Source organism: Chiloscyllium punctatum, chromosome 11, assembly GCF_047496795.1.
Source record: "Chiloscyllium punctatum isolate Juve2018m chromosome 11, sChiPun1.3, whole genome shotgun sequence".
NCBI lineage: Eukaryota > Metazoa > Chordata > Chondrichthyes > Orectolobiformes > Hemiscylliidae > Chiloscyllium > Chiloscyllium punctatum.
In genome coordinates this window covers 17,470,778-17,492,490 of record NC_092749.1, presented here as the reverse complement: position 1 = coordinate 17,492,490, position 21,713 = coordinate 17,470,778, and the positions used below count along the sequence as shown (strand labels likewise).

Sequence of the window (21,713 nt, the reverse complement as noted above, 5' to 3'; positions counted from 1 at the left end):
GGACACGGTCAGTTGGCCAGTTGGGGCAGTCAGGGTCAGGGTTCCATGCTCTATTGCCCAGGATTGAGGCACAGTCAGTCCTGCGGGTGCAATGCAACCAAGTTTTAGGTTGTGTGGGAAGACAGTCGAAGAATTGTACAGATATCGCTTAGAGATTTGGTCAGTCATTGTTTGAGGCTGTCTGGCCAGGTTGCTCAAAGGATATGCTACAGTCAGTCCTGGGGACTCATCAACTAAAAGTCAAAGGGGAGTTACTGTGTATCACTGCCGTGGGACGGAGGCTGGGAATCTTCATTGTGGGGAACTTCATCGTGGGGATTGAAGCCAGATGTTCAGTTGCAGAAAGGATTATAATAGTAGATGGGGGAAGTACAATAGAATAGAACAGCAATTTATTGTCACATAAAGTTTTGCAAAACAAAATACAGTGGAAAGTCTTATACAGTGGAAAGTTGATCACAGTTCGATTAATGGCTCCTGGGTTCAGGGTATGCTGCAAAACTGGGTGAAAACGACAACACAGGGCTGGATCGAGATCACACCGTTATGCCAAGGTGAGACCTCCAAGCTGGGATTAGACCTCCATGCTGGGCTGTTGGGAGACCCAAAAGCTGCCTCAAGCAAGGACGAAAACTTCACGTCAAGTTGAGACCTCTACTCTGGAGCAAGGATGCCACTAGGGCTGAGACTGTCCCTCTTGGACAAGACCACCACACTGGGAGACTGCTCTGCCAGGTACCAGGCCTATACTACCATTCTGGGTTGTCGGAAGCCATCTCGTTACTTGGCCTGGGCCGGGAGGAAGGCACCTTCTTCAGAAGTTGTCAGAAGAAGGTAAAATACCATAACAAATGTAAACATTATAAAAAAAGAAATTAAGTTAAAATAAGAGGGTGGAGAGCAATGAAGCATGGAAGTGAATGAGATAATGCAGGAGGTGTCTCATAGAGAGTCAGCAGGACCTTGGCTTCAACTGAGGCATATTTAGTTAGGTTTAAACAGATGAGTTATCTGGGGACTTTGGGATATTCAAAGCCTCCCAGGGGCTGACGGGGAGGACCACCAAGAAGGGAATGTTGATGTTTGAGTTTTCACCATCAATAAGAGGCTAAGCTAGTCAGTGCCATAATTTTCTCCTTGTAAGGGGTGAGGAGCTAAATGTTGGTCATGCCATCACCTGTCCTGGCTGGTTCTGCCCTGTTTATGGGCTGTTTTCTCCAAGAATGAGAGAGGTGGAGAGATTCAGTCAGATGACAGTGGATGGCAGTTCTGTGTAGGTGCAGAATAGGTGATGAGGTGTCTAAAGTGAGTGATTAGGCAGCATAGAGGCAATATAAGATTAGTTGGGTAGGGAATGGGTTGGACCAGAGGAAATGAGGAAAGATGTTTGTAATAGTGACAGTGGTAAACCATGAGCCTTGGGGGAGATAGGTGTAGTAGTAGTGATAAGAGTGAGTCTAAAATTGCAATGTACAATCATAGAGTCATTCAGCACAGAAACAGACCTTTACCCTAGCAGAGTGAAGTGGTCATTGATATTTTTGACATTGCTTCACATCCTTCTGGACCGTGGAAATGATGCTGGCCTGAGTGGCAACTTCAGATGAGATTGGTACTGTCTGTTGTCGTGGCCTCCTCTGCTGGTCCTGGAAAGACAACACCCCTCTCCCGTATACCACCTTCAGCTCTGCAAAGCAACAAGCCAATTTCCACTGATCTGCCAATGTCTCTAATTGTGAAGGGCAGTTCCATCTGTCAGCATATGACAAGTGGGCAATGGTCTTTTAAAGATTATGAGTGGGAGAATCAGGTTAACTTTGGACAAGATAGGCATCCCGGGTTGTTAATAAGGTGAGTTTGAGATGATTGCATAAGAAAACGGACTTAGGCCTTACGGAGGGAAACCCTCAATGAAACTGATACCCTCTAATTTCTGGTAAGGTTCAGTCCAAATTCTTTGAACATGGTGCAATTGATTCAGCCTATTAATCGTTGTTTCTTAATCTTCTCTATACAGTCCAATTCATGTCATCTGGTAACAATGAAAAGACTCCCATTGTCTTAAATTTCTGAATTCAAACTGTTGCATCCTCTTTCTTTGAAAATCAATTCATTGAGGACTGTTCTGCCATAGTTTGGCTCTTGAGGACAGGAAGCGCAAGAGAATTATAAAATTAGACTTCTGAAAAGTTAACTAGGAGAAAGTGAGGACTGCAGATGCTGGAGATTAGAGTCGAGAGAGTGGTGCTGGAAAAGCGCAACAGGTCAGGCAGCATCTGAGAAGCAGGAGAATCGACGGTTCGGGCAAAAGCCCTTCATCAGGATTAAAACATTGATTCTCCTGCTGCTTGGATGCTTCCTGACCTGCTGTGTTTTTCAAGCACCACACTCTCGACTTTTGAAAAATTAACTTAAGTCAGGTTATTGGAGTCAGCTGCGAGGTTAAAACACTCATTTCTAGGAATTCAATGGGAGTAGATGGCACTCAAGGACAGAGCACATCAAACAAGTTTGTAATATTATAGAAATCAACTCATTAACTTCAGTGAGATTATTGGGGCAACTGTGTAGTTTACTCTGTTTAATCATACAGCTAAGAAGCTGATGAGAGGAAGTGGGGGGGAATTGGTAGTCAGGGCATTGTTGCTGTGAAATCCTGTTCACTGGCAGTTTTGATTTACTGGCACCACACATTCCTGGTGCATGCTGAATAAAACAAATGTTACTGTATAGAAGTATTCTCTTAGACAAGAGTCAGCGCATAAAGGCGATTTTGATTTGTAAAGCTTGAAAACACCATGTCCAATAAGAGAATACTTAATCACTGTCCCTTCCCTTTCATTACCATCACTGAATTCCCCACTGTCAACATCCTGAGAATTAACGTAGACTAGAAGCTCAATTGGATTTGACATATAAATATAATGGCTACAAGAGTGTGTCAGAGGCTAAGAATACTGCGACAAGTAGCTCATGTCATGCCTCCCCAAAGCCTGTCCACCATCTACAAGGATTAAGGCAGGAGTGTGATGGAATACACCCCACTTGCCTGGATGATAGCAACTCCAACAACCTTCAAGAAGCTTGACAGCATCCAGGACAAAGCAGCCTGCTTGATTGTCATCACATCCACAAACATCATCTTCCTCCATCACTGGTGCTCAGTAGCAGCAGTGTGTACTACCTACAAGACACACTGCAGAAATTCAGCTCTTTTCAAGCCAACGCCCACTTCCATCCCAAAGGACAAGGGCAGCAGAAACCTGGGAGCACCACCATTTGCAAGCTCCCCTCCATGCCACTCCCCATTCTAAGTTTGAAATATATCAACATTTCTTCTTTGTCACTGGGTCAAAATCATGGAATTCTTTCCCTAAGGATGTTGTGGATCTACCTACAGCACATGGACTGCAGCGGTTCATGAAGGCAGCTCACCACTATCTTTTCAAGGGCAAATAGGGCCGGGCAATAAATGCTGCCCACCATGTGATGCCCAAGTCCCACAAGTGAATAAAAAGAAGGTAGGGATACTACCATTGCACTACAAGAACCCAGGTAGCCTTTTTGATATGTTCCTTGGGCTTGTCTGTTGGAGATCAGTTCTCCTTTGGGATAAGTAAGGTGCTGTTTAGATAATTAAACATGGACATAACATACCCAAAAAGTGTGTAGACATGCTGGAACTGGCAGGCTCATTATAGCAACTGAAAGAGTTCTCAGAGGGTTTGTCAACAGGAACTGTCAAGGCATTTAAAATCCTGCTCTTCATATTTTGCAAGGGTAAGAAGATGTACTTGTTATTTCACTCTCTGTTGACATAAGCCTGAGGGCTGTCATTGCGGGATAAGTGATGACTTCACATGCCATCATCATAATGGGCTGCCTATCAGTTCACAGCCTAACTGACAGCCTCAAGTGCTTATTGTCTTTGAAGTGAAAAAATGACCATAAAAGCTTCCATTTGTAATGTAGTAAAGGAATTTGAATACAGTTACGCATAGCTTTTATCCCTGAGAGTGTTTACTTAAAACAGTGAATTAGTTAAGAACTTTATTCAATCTTAGCAAGTGTCCTGCAGTCTGCTCATAATGGATACAGGGTGAGTTGGCATAAAATGTGTCAGGGCGTAGTTTGGCATGAGTTGACTCTACCTTAGCTTTGAGGCTATAAAGGGTCTAATGGAGGGGCATAGCAGAGCACAGGTTGGCATGAATGGGACATGGAGAATAGTTGCTGAATGAGGGCTAGAGAGTTATTTCTTTGCTTTTTAATCTTGGAGCTTTGACAAATTGCCAGAGTACCAAGATTGGCCTTTCATTGAATATACTCCATACTCTGCAACCTCTTTCCCAAGTTTGTGACTATGACTCCCATTCTAACCTATACCCTTGGAACAAAAAACATCTGGCAGACATTGTCTGGGTCAGTTTTGTGTAGCCCCAAGAGTCAGTGAGTGAGTGCATGTGTGTGTGTCTGGAAGCTCGAAATATGCTTGCAGACTGAATGAAGAATCTTTTGCAAAGCATCACACATTCTGCATAGAGGAGACCACATTGTGAGCAGCAAATACTATATATTAAATTGAGCAAAGTTTGCAAAAGTTGCTCCTTTGCATATAAACAGTTTTTGGACTCTTGGACAGTGATGAGAGAGGAGTTAAAAGGGCAGGTGTTATACCTAATTAAAGCAAAATACTGCAGATGCAGGAAAATCTGAAATATAACAGAATGTGTCGGAGAAACTCAAGTCTGGCTGCATCTGTGGAGAGAGAAACAGAGTTAGCATTTTGAGTCCAATATTACTGGTTATTTCAGGTGTTACTCGCTGAAATTTGTATTGAAAGGTGCAATGGGAAGGCAATAGGGTGTTGGAGGCGATTGAACAGTGTCATGGAGTGGACAGGTCCTTTGGATTGCTGAAAGGCAAGGGGACAGCAAGATGTATCTGGTTGTGGCATTACACTCAAGGTGGCAGAAAAGGTAGAATATGGTCTGTTACATACAGTGATTACTGGGATAGAAGGTAGAACAAAAGGGAGCCCTATGCTACTTTCAACAATGCTAGATATCTTCTGTTTTTGAAAACTTAGGGTGTCATCTTGCCATCATGATTGACAGGGTACTAGGTCATGACTGCTACATTTCCTGCACTTCTATTCACACCCCTTGTCCTCCGTCCCAAAATCGAAGTATCTGTTGAGGGACGAGCTGGTATAGGTGTTTGAAAATCTTATGTTGGAATTCAAATCTTCAAGGAAAAAAATCTGGAAGTATATTTTGGAGATGGAGAAATTAAAAATGGAGCATTCTGGAATTTAAAAATTACCAGTGACAGAACTCACCTCGCTTTATTCAAATTACAATATTTTATTAAATTAAGAATCTGGTTTACTATGTGAGATGTTTTTGCAATATTCTTTTGAGATGCATTAAATTCTTATTTCATTGAGCTATCAGGACGGTAACCTCTTTAATTTAAAGCTTAACTTTTCAAGATTGTGTTTGGTGAGAGAATATCAAGGGCTTTTCTGTGTGACTTGATGTCTTCAACTTAAATTCCAATGAGTTGAGCATTTAAATTTAGTATAATTCCTTAAGTTTGTGTCAGTTTATATTCCTCAGAATTTCTTTGCAGTTCATTTTTCTTTAAGTTTAATAACTTTGCTTTATGTGGGTGCTATTGGTTCCTGGTCTTTGCTGTAAATTGGATGAAGTGACCAATTCATTTTGATTTCTCATGTATCACTGACCTCCTACAGGGCACTATTTCCTGGCTCACCAGAACCTGGACAGGGCACAGCAGAGTTATAAATTTTTATAAGGAATATAAGGAAATTTTTGACAACAGAGTAACACATTCTGTTATATTGTACACTTTTCAACATCAAATGCAGTCATCATCTTTTACAGCAATCAGTTAAATATTGCATTTGTATTGCAGATGACAAAAGAAAATCTTCCTGTAATCAAGAATGGATGTGTTCATGCACCAGAGGTTGCTGGTTGCAAACAATTGCAGCAGAATTGTACAATTTTTTTCCCTCCCTTGAGCCTAGAACTAATCTTAGAACGGCAGACAAAATTGCTGCCAATTTTGTTGAAAGTCATAATATTCTCCCTTAGCTTGGCACAAACATAATAATGTAAATTTGAAGATGAATTATTTTGAGTTTGTATGAGTTCCTGCAGACATACAGGCTTCATTTTTTAACCCAGTGAGATGGGTTGTTTGCTAATGATGGAATCAACAACAAAGATACTTTCATCTATTGCTTTTCACAACTTCAAGCACTTAAAAAGTGCTTTATAATCAATTAAACTTAAATGCAATTTTTTCATGGGATGTGGGCATCACTGGCATTTGGAACCTTTTCATAATTGCTTTTAAACTTGCTAGGCCATTTCAGAGGGCAGTTTCTAGGACAGACCAGCTAAGGATGGCAATTTATTTCCGTAAAGGGCTAAAGTAAACGAAATGGAATTTTATGATGATGAATAACAGTTTAATGGTCATCGTTCTTAAGGCTGGCTTTTAGTTTGAGATTTTTTAAAAATTGAATTTCACCATCTGCAGTGATAGACTTTGACCTCGAGCAGAGTATTAGCCTGAGCTTCTGGTGTGCTGGCCCAGTGACATTACTGTTTTCCCAACAACTCTCCTAAGACCGGTGTAAATCATCTTCAAATGTTAGCCTGTTGGAATGGTAGAAAAATGGCAGCCAGTGTGTGCGCAGTACAACAACACAGACAGTATGAAAATAGAACTTGGTGGAAAAGCTCAGCAGGTCTGGCAGCATCAGTGAAGGGAGATCAGAGTTAACATTTCGGGTCAAGTGATCCTTCCTCAGAACTCAAAATTTCTATTTTTGTCTCTGATTTACAGCATCCACTGTTCTTTCAGTTTTTACAACAATGTGATTTTCAGTGTTAGTTGTTGAGGATTAAGAATATTGAGCGGACATTGTGTGTAACTTCTGTGGTCTTCTTCTCACAAAGTCATTGGATGTTTTACATCCCTCAGAGGGAGCATGTGAAATCATACATTTACTTGATGTTACACTGGATTGTTAGTTTTGTTGTAAATCCATTTTCAGTGATCTACAGCTAAAATACTTGAGTCCTAGATATTTTGTTTGAATTACATTGTTAAATGGTAGTGATACCATTTATTTGGGAATTCCAGAATTGTTCTGCTAAAGGTGATTCTTAAATTTATGGATAAATTTTGCACGAGCGACAGCCCCCTCACTCCTTCACTGACACTTAACAAGATAACAGTTGATCTGATTATCCACATTCAAATTCACATTCCTGTCTACTCTAATAACATTTCACCTTCTTACTCACCAAGAATCTATCTACCTCTGCCTTAGAAATATTCAAGGACTCTGCTTTCATGAAATGCAAAATTAACAGCACTTACTGTTCTGGGGGAATAAATTTGGCACCAAGTGCCACTATTCTGCTCATTTAAATATGGAAATCCAGAAGTTAGTCAGAGATATCCAGCTCCTTTATAAGGTGCACTGTTTCTTGCTGATGGACTCAGCATGGAAGTCAATGTTTTGGCATGAACGTCAGGTACTTGTTTACTAGTTTCCCACTAATGATGCTGGGAAGAGTTTCGGCCTCTACATGCAGGAGTATTTGAATTTTCAACAGTGTGATAGGTATAATTACTTATATATATAACCTCTCTGACCCTGAAAATTTCACGTTAAAAGTGTGAAGACTTATTCCTGTAGAGATTAAGAAAGGTTGGAGGATTTTTCTCTCATTCTAACTGACACTAGTCTTTCTGATCTTTATTTAACTTCCTATACTTGATTTGACTAGAATGTATATTTGGCGCTTTATCATTCTTGGTTTCGACTCTGCATGTCTCAGTGAAGTTATTTCAGACTGAATGTAAGAAGAGACTGATCTTTATTTGTTGTGCTCACATTTGCCCTGATGAGGAAAACGTGCTGGATCAGAGCTACTCTCTGCTCAAAAGCCCACACAGTGCTTATAGTCATCAGGGAAGTCAATGTCAAATACCATTCCTTTGCCATTGACTGAGAAATCCAGGATATTGTCTTTAATGCAATTTGCCAAATGGCATTTTTTGATGCTGTATGATTCTATGATTTAGTGATGCAAAATTAAAAGATGAAATTAAAAACAGCTATATATACAAAACTAGCTTTTTATTGGATTGTCAGTGTGATTGTAGTTGAAGTTGGGAGTGAACCCAAATTCCATAAATGAGATTTAACCAGTGAAGAAACTGCCAGTTGCCTTGTTTTTAATACTACTGTAGGCTTTCATTTCTGAAAATTACAGTGGCAAAATGCAATGACATATAGTTATAGATAATATTCAGTAAGACGTAGGCTACAGTTGAATATACTGATTTAAAATATCACGTAACCAATACAAAATTATAGTATTATCTACTCTATACAGTCTGTTATGTTTCATCAAGAACATATTTTTGTCTCAAGAATTGAGACAATTGAGCAGAAATTTCAATTATCTAAGGATAGTTTTAACGAAATAGGTTTATTACATTATTCATAAGAAGTATAACATAGTTATTTTACAGGTTTGGATAGTATGACAACAAAGCACGCATTTAGCTTATACTATATCTTGTTACAGTTGCATAGTAGTTTGTCAGACTACACCAGGAGTATTGTCTCTAGTGTCATAGGTTTTTAACAGCATAGCAAAAGGCCCTTCGGCCCATTTTGTCTGCATCAATCATTAAGCATCTATTTATTCTAATCCCATTTTCCAACATTTGGCCCATAGCCTTGTATGCTATGGTGTTTCAAGTGCTCATCTAAATGCTTTGTAAATGTCTTGAAGGTTCCTGTCTCAACCATCATTTTAGGCAGTGAATTCCAGATAACCATCTGCCTCTTTTTCTCATAACCCCTCTGAACCTCCTGCTCCTAACATTGAAACTGTGCCACCTAGTTATTGGCCCTGTACTATCCCACCTACTCTATCTGTGCCCCTCATAACTTTGTACACCTCCATCAGGGTCCGCTCAGTCTTTTCTGCTCTAAAGAAAACAATCCCAGTCTCTCTAGTCTCTCTTCCAAGTGGAATTGCTCCAGCACAGGCAACATCCGAGTGAATCTTCTAAGCATCTCCTCCATTGGAATCACATCGTTCCTGTTGTATTGTGACCAGAACTGCAAACAGTACTCCAGCTGTGGCCTAACTAATGTTGTTTAAGCTCCATCATGACCTTGTATGCCCTGATAACCACCTTATTTTTCATTTTTTTTATTTTTTATTTTTTCTGTTCTGCCGTCTTTAAGTGCACTGAGGTTCCTCTGATCCTCAGGTCCTACAGTTAAATGTGTACTCCCGGGTCCTCCCAAATTACATCACCTTTCACTTTTCAGGATTAAATTCTATTTGTCACTGTTCAGTCCATCTGATCAGCTAGCCTATATGAATGAATGAATGAATGAGCTTTATTATCCCATATACTCAAAAGAGTACAGTTTAAGTTCATATGTTGCCACTTACAGTGCCACCTTAGGTACAAAGGTACCTCGGCACAGCTTCTTTAGTTAATATAGAAATGAAATGGCCAGTATTGCAGAAATAAATATGTGGAACTGCCCTTTTCCAATCCATACAACGGTGGCAACTAGCCTCCAGTCTGCACTGGACCCTGGCTCCAGACCATGCCGGGCTTCACCTTGAAGATCATAAGGCTGGGAGGTTGCTTCAGACTGCCTCGCTGGGCCAAGAAGACGCCACCCCTTGAGGCCACTGCACCAGCTGGGGAGGCCACTATGTCATGCTGGGAGGCCACCATGCCATGCCGGGAGGATGCCACGGGAGGCTGCTATGCCAGGCCAGGATGGTGCTATGCCAGGTCAGGAGGCTCAGAAGAGGATGCAACCTCTCAACATCTACATATCAAGCCCCCTAAGAATCTTACATATGTTTCAATAAAGTCTCCTCTTATTCTTCTACATTCCAATGAGTACAAGCACAATTTGCTGAACCTCCCATCCTTCCATGCTCAGCATGAACCTAGTGGTCCTGTTCTGTGCTGCCTCCAATGCCGATATGTGTTTCTTTAGATACAGGGACTGAAAAGCGTTACTGCATCAGGTGAAAGACTCAGAGGTAAACTCACAAAAGATTTCAGTCATTTTACCTAAGGAAGGGTATACTTTCTGTAAAGAAGTGCATAAAGATTTCATCAAACTGATTCTGGGATGGTGGGATTAGCCTATGAGGAGAGATTGAAAAGAATGGGCCTCTATTTTATAGAGTTTAGAAGGAGGAAAGGTGATCGCATAGAAACTTGCAAAATTCTTACAAGACTTGATGGGATAGATGCAGGAAGGATGTTTCTCTGGCAGGTGGACTCTAGGATCAGGGGACACGGTCTCAGAAAGAGATAAGCCATTTAGGACTAGGATGAGGAAGAGTTTCTTCACTTAGGCAATGTTGAATCTTTTGAACTCTCCACCCAGATTTCTGTGGACAGTCAGTTATTAAGTATATTCAAGATGATGGTTAATAAGTTTCAAGATGTTAAAGACATCATGGAATGAGGGGTAGTGTAAGAAAATGCTATTGGGGTAGAAGATCAGACATGATATAGTTGAATGACAGGGAAGACTTGATGAGCTGAATGGTCTATTCTTGCTCCTGTTTCCTATACGGGTATATAGTTACTCATTCTGCAACTAGATGGTTTTCTGGAAGGAATGACTGTTGTCCTTTCCAATTTGTCCCAAAATCTAATAAATTATGGGTAAAACATCCATGTGGGTTGGAATATTGATTTGGGGACGTCTCTTTTAGGAAGAACTGATGCACATATTTCTGGTACTGAGACAAAGTAAGATAACACTGCACGTGTTGAATTCTTCTCAATATTAATACTGAAATTAGTGTTAGAGACTAATATCAACCCTTTGCCTGATGCAAATTGATTAGAAGTACCCTGAAAATGGCACAGAAGGACAATGCTCTATTGTTGCATCTCTGGGACTGTCTTCATTCTTCTCTGGTTCTTTGTGCTACACTCCTAATAACCAGTTCGTGAGGAGAGAAGCCAGTATTTAGTAGGAAAGGATTTATTCAGAGATAAATTTCATAGATATACATCTCATGACTTTGCTGTCCTCCTGTGTCAGTAAGTGCTTCCTCGTAGTTAGTTTAATCAACCTGTTCAGACATGATACACCTCTGGGGCAGGAGGATGTGAAAGCAGATTGGTAGGGACACACTACATGACCTTTTTTCCATTCCTCGAGCCAACATGATGGGATTTGAGCCCATGAATATTTGGCCTGGGCCTCTGGATCAGTGAAATCAGTCTTTGAGCCAGTTCTGTATCCAAATTGCTAGTTCTCCCTGTATTCCATGAGGTCTAACCTTGCTAACCAGTTTCCCACGAGGAACCTTATCGAATACCTTACTAAAGTCCATATAGATCACATCTACTGTTCTGCCCTCATCAATCCTCTTTGTTACTTCTTCAAAAAACTCAACCAAGTTTGTGAGTCATGATTTCCCACGTACAAAGCCATGCTGACTATCCCTAATCAGTCCTTGCCTTTCCAAATACATGTGAATTCTGTCCCTCAGGATTCCCTCCAACAACTTGCCCATCACCGACATCAGGCTCACTGGTCTATAGTTCCCTGGCTTGTTCTTACCATCTTTCTTAAACAGTGGCACCACGTTAGCCAACCTCCAGTATTCCGGCACCTCACCTGTGACTATCGATGATACAAATATATCAGAGGTCTAGCAATCCTTTCCCTAGCTTCCCACAGAGTTCTTGGATACACCTGATCAGGTCTTGGGGATTTATCCATGTTTATGCGTTTCAAGATATCCAAGCACTTCCTCGTCTGTAATGTGGACATTTTCCAAGATGCCACCATTTATTTCCCTACATTCTATATATTCCAAGTCCTTTTCCACATTAAATACTGATGCAAAATGATCATTTAGTATCTCCCTCATCTCCTGCGGCTCCACGCAAAGGCTGCCTTGCTGATCTTTGAGGGGCCCTATTCTCTCCCTAATTACCCTTTTATCCTTAATGTATTTGTTAAAAATCCTTTGGATTCTCCTTAACTCTATTTGCCAAAGCTATCTCATGTCCCCTTTTTGCCCTCCTGACTTCTCTCTTAAGTATACTCCTACTGCCTTTATACACTTCTAAGGATTCACTTGATTTATCCTCTCTATACCTGACATATGCTTCCTTCTTTTTCTTAACCAAGCCCTCAATTTCTTTAGTCATCCAGCATTCCCTATGCCTACCAGCCTTTCTTTTCACCCTAATAGGAATATACTTTCTCTGGACTCTCGTTAACTCATTTCTGAAGGCTTCCCATTTTCCAGCCATCCCTTTACCTGCGAATATCTGCCCCCAATCAGCTTTTGAAAGTTCTTGCCTAATACCATCAAAATTGGCCTTTCTTCAATTTAGAACTTCAACTTTTAGATCTGGTCTATCCTTTTCCATCATTATTTTAAAAGTAATAGAATTATGGTCACTGGCCCCAGAGTGCTTACCCTCTGACACCTCAGCCACCTGCCCTGCCTTATTTCCCAAGAGTAGGTCAAGTTTTGCACCTTCTCTAGTAGGTACGTCCACATACTGAATCAGAAAATTTTCTTGTACACACTTATTCCTCTCCATCTAAACTCTTCACACTATGGCAGTCCCAGTCTATGTTTGCAAAGTTAAAATCCCCTACCATAACTACCCTATTATTCTTACAGATAGCTGAGACCTCCTTACAAAATTGTTTCTCAATTTCCAGGTGACTATTAAGGGGTCTATAATACAATCCCAATACAGTGATCATCCCTTTCTTATTTCTCAGTTCCACCCAAATAACTTCCCTGGATGTATAGTGTTACACACAGAATCATAGTGAATGTTCTTCCTTTCAAGCGGATTTTAGGTCCCTACTTAGTGAAACAATTGCTATTCAGCACTTAGACCTGGATATTTCTTGTGCAGTAAATGTATCAGGATAAAATATAATGTCTTATAAAATAGTCAGACAGTTTAAAATGTTGAATATATTCTGACTTTAAATTTTATTGCTGGATGCCAGATTTTTAATACTTTGTCAAATGTTATTTACAGACCTCCGTCTGCTGATGTTTTCGCCCTTTATTTCTCTATTCCAGGTTGTTTATGTGTGCTCATTATACATTTGTTGTAGTCAAATGATAAGCTGAGAATGTTTACAAAAATATAACTTAACAGTAACTCAGGCATGAATTTACCTAATAAATTTGACCGAGTGGTTTAAGATTTGCCATGGTGAAGGATTCTTTCTACAAAGAGACTTGCTTGCCTTTCAGATTTTTACACCAGGGATTTTGTTGCTATTTTCAAATACCCTTTTTACAAACTTAATAGAAATATATTTTCTCAGAATGCTCTTAAATGCTCTTATTTTATCTTTTACTTTATTTCAAAGATGTCAAAGGTTTTCTAACTGAAGCTTTCCTATCATAAATTGACCATGTACTACTGTAATCTTTATGAACCCTAGATAATCAGGAAAAATGCATCATCCATTGCTTCTACTGCATGTTTATTTCTCAAACACTGCAACAAAGAACCAAATAATTAACTTCTTCCCACAGACAATTTCTATTGTCCTAAATTTGAATGTGATTGGTGAACAAATTAAATCAGATTTACAAAAAGATGTTTTCTTCCCCAATCTTTTATTGTTCCCTTTCTAAAAAGTGTCCACATCTTCACTGGGAAATGCTTCCTACAGGTGGGAGTCACCCAACTTTGCCTCATTCAAGTGAGCATCATTCATTTGAGTGTTGACAGTGAGTTTTAGAGAACTCTCTGATGGACAAGGACATGCTATAATAGTTCCACCCTGTCAGTATTAAGCTCCCGCACATCTGGAAAAAAATAATTGCTCATTGATGGGGAACCTGGGCAATTTTTTCGACCTAACCTAGAGGCACTATAGCTCACAATTTCTGCATGAAAATCAAATCTGACACTCAGTGCTAAGGAGTGCTGTATTGTTCGAGGAGCCATCTTGCAGATGAGCCGTTAAACTATAGCCCACTTGGATGGATTTAAAAGAACCCATGGTTCTATTTCAAAGACAAGCAGGAAAGCTCCCCTGTGTCCTGGCCAATATGTCTCCTTCAATCAATATCATAAAATTGATTTAACGTTTTGGTTCTTCAGAACTAAAGAAGGGTCGCTAGACCTGAAATGTTAAGTACGATTTCTGTCCACAGATGCTGCCAGACCTGTTGAGCTTTTCCAGCAATTTCAGTTTTTATTTCTGATTTCCAGCATCTGCAGTTCTTCTGGTTTTCACAAAATTGATTACCTGGTTGTGGTCACATTGCTGTTTGCAGGAACTTGATGCCAGAAAATTGGCATTACAACATTACAACAGTGAGTAACTTAAAATGGACTTCTTGGCTGTAAAGTATTTGGTTGTTATGAAAAGCACAGTATAAGTGCAAGTCATTCTTTTTTCCTATTGTCAAATACAGCTTTCTCACTGCTGCTGTAGTTGGGTTTAGCTAACAGCACAGACTAAAGATTCAACTTGGCACCATATAGAGTGCCTATGGTTCAGACAGTGATTTTGAGACCTTAATTCATCAAGCAACTTTCTTTGAACTGTTTTTACATGATTAATGTAACAGGAATAAACAAATTTATTATTGTACTTATTTATCAATGGATATAATGAATCGCAAGTAAAACTTACAGAAGTATTTCCATCGTATATGAACAGACTACATCTGGAGGCAACTGCAAAGGACACTGATATCTTACATAATTGATCCTGGCAGTTACTGACAGCAAGTAGAAAGAAGCAGGAAGTTTGTGCCAGGAACAAACTCAGAGCTCCCATGATCTACTGCAGTCTCCAAAGCTTAGGTGCATTAAATTTCATAATCGTCTCTGAGATAGTTCTGCAGATAGGAACTGAGTGTTATTATATTTCACAAAGACATTTTTTTGTATGGAAGCAGACTGCTGGTGTGCCTAGCATAAATGTGGTTCCTGGTTTAAGTATCAGCAAGTCCTGTGATGCTGCTGCTATGAATGCCTGACAACCTGGCCATGTTGCTGCATTGCAAAAGAGGATACCTTCTGTTTTAAAGTGAAGTCATTTTCATTCAGTCCTACTGTTGTCATGGTTTAGGATTTCCGTGAATCTTAAAATCAGACATAAGTTTATTTTCCAGTTATGTCAAGCATATAATTGTCAAGTTATAAGGTTACGTCACTGGACCTATAGAAGCTTTATAAAGTGCTAACATCAGTGTTGAAGAGAAGCTGCAAGCCTTGATGTTTCACAGTATATGTTCTACTATTCTAACAATCATTATCAGAAATACTGTTGCATGAAGGATACTTAATGTGATGTGATTTTCTCTACATTAACCCATGTAACATATTTTACAGAGGTGGTTCTTATTGAGACAGATATCTGGAAGTTTATTTACTTATTTAGATTAGATTAGATTAGATTACTTACAGTGTGGAAACAGGCCCTTCGGCCCAACAAGTCCACACCGCCCCACCGAAGCGTAACCCACCCATACCCCTACATCTATATCTACCCCTTACCTAACACTACGGGCAATTTAGCATGGCCAATTCACTTGACCTGCACATCTTTGGACTGTGGGAGGAAACCGGAGCACCCGGAGGAAACCCACGCAGACACGGGGAGAACGTGCAAACTCCACACAGTCAGTCGTCTGAGGCGGGATATGAACCCGGGTCTCCGGCGCTGTGAGGCAGCAGTGCTAACCACTTTGCCACCGTGCCGCCCACAAGGACTAACTATATATGGTAATATGACATCACAGATTTATTATTTTAATTTAACAGGCAATAACTGACCAGAAGCCACAACAATGGTTATTGTGGAAATTAAAAGCTCATGGTGCTGAACTAACATATTGGCATGACAGAAAATTGGCTGGCAGAGTACAGAGTAGAATTAAGTGGGGATTGTTCAGGCTGGCAGGATATCATGAACAGTGTGCCACATGGATAGCTGCTGGGGCTGAAACTCTTTATTATTTATATCAATGATTTGGATGAAGGGACTGAAGATATGGTAGCTAAATTTGCTGATGACATAGAAACAGGAAAGTGAATTGTGAAGAGAATATTAGGAGTTTAGAAACAAATGTAGACAGGTTTAGTGAGTGGGCAAAGGTCTAGCAAAGGGACTACAATGTGGGAAAACTTGAGATTGTCCACTTTGGCAGGAAGAATAAAAAGGAAACATATTATCTAAATAGTGAGAGGTTACAAAGCTCTGCGATGCAGCTTTGGGTGTCCGAGTGCATGACCCCCTGGAGGTTAGAATGCAGGTACAGCAAGTAATCAGGAAAACAAAAAGAAAACGATGTTTTATTCAAAGGGAAGTTGAATGCAAGTGTAAGGAGATTGTGCTTAAGTTATACAGGACATTGGAGCGACTGTATGTGAAGCACTGCATACAGCATTGGTCACTGCACTTATGGAAGAATGTTAATGTATTGAAAACAGTTCGGAGAAGATTGGAATGAACATATTATCTTTTAAGGAAAGGCTAGACAGACTAGGCCTGTATGCCCTGGAATTTAGGAGACCCAGAGGTGACTTTATTGAAACATATAAGAACTTGAGGGGATTTGACCAGGTTGATGTGAAAATGATGTTTCTTGTGGGAGCTTCTGGAACTAAGGCTCATAGATTAGAAATAAGAGATCACCCATTTAAGACAGAGATAAGGATTTTTTTCCCTCAGATGCCTGAGAGACTTTGGAATTCCCTACCTATTGATAAGGGGAAGGTAGATGGGTTCTTGACTACCAGGGGGTGGGGAATTGTCAGGGGTATCAGGGATTTGGAACTGAGGTTAAAATCAGATCAACCATGATTTTGTTGAATGGAAGAGCAGGCTCAATGGGCCAAGTGTTCATTGTTCATTTCATTTATATTACTATTGCGTTTTATACACAGTTCAGAGGCTGACTAACTGACTGACCAACTTATTGTTAGTCTGACTGCTGTTTTACTGCTTAACTGACCAACTAACAGTGTAGACAGTAAGACAATAAGATGAGACATTTCATACTTCAGTGTCACATGTCACAGTGTCATCTAGTTGTTTTGAGTGTAATGCCTTTCTGAGATCTGAACAATAATACAACAGTATTTCTCATGATTAAAGATACATGTTCAGTTTTCATGCACTGTTGAATGTTTTTATGTTCAGTTTTCAGTGATTTAAACTTAGCCCTTCCTTAAGCAATAATCAAACTATTCTCTGAAGAGTGGCACCTTCATCAAAGAGTACAGCATCACTTTTGTGACTGTATAGAAAATTTCATGCAATCCTGTACTGTCATGGTGTATCTAGTGCTCATCATTACCTACATCTGTCCCAATCCCTTCACTTGCCATGCAATGCCTTGGGAGAAGCAGAAGGTCAGTAGAAAACAACCAGCTTCCAGTGGATTAAACAAAATCCAGGAGGCCGCAGAGTCTGGGATTCACATTTACGACCTGCAGATACGTTGGCCATTCTGTGGAAATCATTTAAAGTGCTTGCATTGAATTAGCACCCTTTGCACGAGTTGGCAGCTTTTTTCAAACAACAGCATTTTGTAAGAAAGAGATGCCTCTTAACCTATAACCTTGTTCTAAGCTCATGTAACCGGCACTTATGTCTCCTGATCCTCCCTAACCTTTCTACTAAATCAATTTATACACATGGGCTGAATTTATTTCTTACCTTAAAGATAAATATTAAGGAAAAGGACTTGTGGCTGAATCTTGCTATCAAAAATACCACAGTCCTCACATTGAATTGATCAAGCCTATCCTCTGGCTTTACTCAGCCTGCTCACTCCCCACACCACTTGTCCTCCTTACCTCACCTTTCTGTCTTCCTCACCGTACCCTATTTACTCCCCTTCTGCCCCATCTGCAGTACCTGTGAACATAGAACATATATAACACAACAATAACATTGGAGGAACAAAATTGTATAGATGCTTAATGTATTTGCAGCAATATTTGCACAATTTTCAAGGAGGATTTAAAATAAATGACTGAAACTTTCTTTTAAAGTAATGGAAAGGGGAGGAGCTTGTCAGATTTTTACATAATATCACAATCCTAGATCACTGATTCTGCAAGAAAGAAAGTACTAAATAAAAGTATTAAAATATCTAAAGGCATATTTCTATGCTCACTCCCAATCCTACCACCACATCTCCAGTTCCCTCAAGGTTTTCGGCTTCTGTAATACTCTCTTCATATATCCGATAACATTCCCTACAGTACGGAAGCAGGCCCTTCGGCCCAACAAATCCACACTGACCCTCCAAAGAGTAACCCACCCAGACCCATTCCCCTACTCTATATTTACCCCTACCTAATTCACCTATCACTATGGGCTATTTAGCATAGCCAGTTCATCTGACCTGCACATGTTTTGAATTGTGGGAGGAAACTGGAACACCCGGAGGAAACTCACACAGACACAGGGAGAGAGTGCAAACTCCACACAGATAGTTGCCCGAGGCGGGAATTGAACCTGGGTTCCTGGCACTTTGAGGCAGCAGAGCAAACCACTGAGCCACACTGCTGCCCTATCTATCCACCTGCCCTGTCTATTCTCCTACTCTATGAATGTGATGAAGATGTTTAAACCTGTATAGCTCTTCTCTATATCTCCCTTCCCGGAATAAAATATCCTTTGTTCTGCTTCTAGTCAGGTTCATACTCTCACCACTTTTCCCAGTACTGCATCATTCACTGAATCACTGCTGTGTTTGCTCGCACCCCTAAGTAGAACTATTCATCTGTTTTTCTTCCAGTTCCCACCTGTGTGTGGTCCATCATCCATTCTTCCCCTCCTTGACTTCTCTGTCTCAATTTCTGGGGATTAGCTGACAACCAATGTTCTCTGTAAGTCCACTGACATTGCAGAGAGATGTCCACAAGTGGGTCTAAGGTTGAGATGAACAAGAAATGTATCTACTTTAATAAAAGCATTTCCAAGAAGAAACCTTTACCAATAGCAAGAACATTAATTTTAAATTGTCAATGGAAGAAAATGAACTTTTTTAATCAATATCAAATTGAGTGTTTATATGTTGGCGCAAAGTTTGATTCAATAGTCCTTACCATTCCATATTATTGCTCTTTATAGGCCTATCTGTTTGAACTTGGCTCCAGTAATTTTGTCCACAAGTTATCGGGGCATACAGAGACTGTCATTACTTTGGCATATAGTTCTTCTGCACCAAAGGTAATATATTTCTTCTTATTTCTTGAATAAATTGACCAATTGACAAACATGTAGAACATCACATATGATAACGTGATATAATAGATATAAATGATGTAATGGATCAGAAATTATTGATAATTTGATACTTTGTAATGGAGATCTTGTGAATTAGTTCTAAACTCTAACATGGTTGTTGAAAAACCTGCAAAGGTTGCTTTGCTATCAGTTGAGCAAATCTTAATAATACCAGTATTTAGTGGATAAAGCTGAAACTATTCTTCTTTCTTTCTTGCCCCCATATTTTGGTCATTTGGGTGTTGTGACTTACTTTACAATTGAAACAATTTGAAAGAGTATTGTAGTGTGGTTTCCTGAATTGAGTCACTTTTATTAATGATCAAATTAGTTTTGCAGTTATTGTTGTGGTAGGAGGAAGTATCTGAACCCTGGAAAAGCTAATTTGTGAAGGATTAGCATTTATGTTCAATATGAAGTGTAATCGCTATAGCACTGGGGCCGTAGGGGTAGGAGGGATGTGGGGGTCATGTCCTTCTTGGCAATGGGAGGTGCTGCTGTAGACATCTTAGCAAAGCATCTTACAAATTGCTGCAGAGCTTCCTGTCGGAGTACACACGGGAGTTTCAGTGCACCAGTGGAGCTTCATCAGCCTGGTCGGTGCTGATTTACTCTTCTTTTCCTTTGTCGAAGCATTTTTTTTCTCATTTCTTTTGATGGCAATATGTGGGGAATTATGGCTTCAAATCCCTGTCATATCAAACCATCATGCAGCACATCAAAGTTGTGCCTGTTATAATTTCCATTTAAAATCAAAGCCGCACTATGGGATAAATTAGCCTTTCCATACTTATGGGAATAATATTACAGAGCATAAAAAGGATGCAATTCAAGAAGGTTTGTCTCACAAAAGCCTGACCAAAAAGTGTCAGCATTGATCTATTGAAAGCAAACCATGTCTGACAAATAAGGTTTGTGAATGTATTAGATTATTAGATCCAATTAGCAGTTGCTCCTGGGACTCAGCTCAAATTCATAATATAGCTTTTCTTTACTGTACTGAGCATAAAGGAACATCAGAGCATAAGAAATAGGAGCACGTGTAAACCATTTGGTTCCTCAAGCGTGTACCTTAGGTCACTAAAATCATGACTGATCTGATGTGGCCTTCACTCTAGTTTCTTGCCTGCCCTCCATGACCCTTGACCCCTTAGTCAATCAATAATATGTCTGACTCAAACTTGAATATATCCAATGACCTAACCTCCTCTGCTTCTGGTGGGAGAGAATTACAAGAGCTATAAAATGTCCGGAAACAGCTGATTGGGCCATGTGGAAATTCAGGCTGAGAAAAATGAATCTGCATCTGGCCAGGACACTGTCATCGTGCCTGAGCCACAAGTGCTGTCAGATTCATGTGACCAAAAGTTCAAACCATCAGGTTTTGGTATATGGCAGTCTCCCTCCACCCTAGCTATGGACAAGGGACTGTACCTAGATGTAGTGAGAAAAATGAGAAAGAAAACCTGAAGGCACGTAGGTAGAATGAGTAAGACCTTAATGTAAACAGAATTTCACATTTGGAAATACATTTATACTTTGCATTATCACCTGTCTGATCTCCAGTTATTTTAGCTAAAAATACAACAATGAAGCTAAAGGACCTACCCATCCCTAATGTCACACAGCTACTGGAAACTTGTCTGAAGGACCACTCCTACTCTTTCTCTCAAGCCTATTGTAGCAAAACATCATGTCATTTTTGAATATAGGAGCTTCAGATATTGTGGTCACCTACCAATATTTGTTAATGTAAACTTATATTGAAGAACAGGAAAAATGAAGAAAGAAGAAACAAGAAAGATGTATAAAACAACCTTGATTATCCGAACACATGGACAGGGTGTATTTTGTTCGGATAACAGAGTTCAGATCATGGATTGTTCGGATAATGAATTGTTCAGATAATGGATTGTTCGGATAATGGATAGCGTTTTTACAGGTCCTTGAGATCTTGTTCAGACAATCCAAAATTCAGATAATTGAGGTTGTTCTGCATTTATATTTGTGAATAAATAAGGATTGCTTGCCTTTCTGGCATCACACTTTAATAGTCAATGAATGATGACTTCACCCAACTCAATTCAAAAGGAAGTGAGCGTCCAATCAGTCCTACCTAGCTAGTTGTACTCTATCATCAATGGGTGATATTCCTCCTGATCAATGTCCTCATCTTCTTCCTTAGAAGAATGCTGCAGCACTCACAACTATTCATCATCCATTATATTCCACTTTGCTTGTTACACATGTCCAGAGCACAGATTGGAAGGATTATGCAGCACAATCTGTCAGTAACATACAGCAATGAAACTCCCAAACTTCCTCTAAGCATAGG

At 39.9% G+C, this 21,713-nt stretch overlaps 1 protein-coding gene across 5 annotated transcripts in view; it reads left to right on the top strand.

The window, feature by feature from the left end:
* Positions 1-21,713, top strand: part of wdr27 (WD repeat domain 27) — a 491,161-nt gene that overhangs the window by 259,702 nt on the left and 209,746 nt on the right. For 4 of the 5 annotated variants that reach the window (XR_011961786.1, XM_072580377.1, XM_072580375.1 and 1 more), the window contains one exon: positions 19,223-19,321. The exons of the other annotated variant lie outside the window; for it this stretch is intronic. Coding sequence is in view for 3 of the 4 variants with exons in the window: in XM_072580377.1 (XP_072436478.1) it covers positions 19,223-19,321 (99 nt within the window). In the remaining variant the exon portion in view is untranslated. The remainder of the gene's footprint in view (positions 1-19,222; positions 19,322-21,713) is intronic. 5 annotated transcript variants of the gene reach the window in all.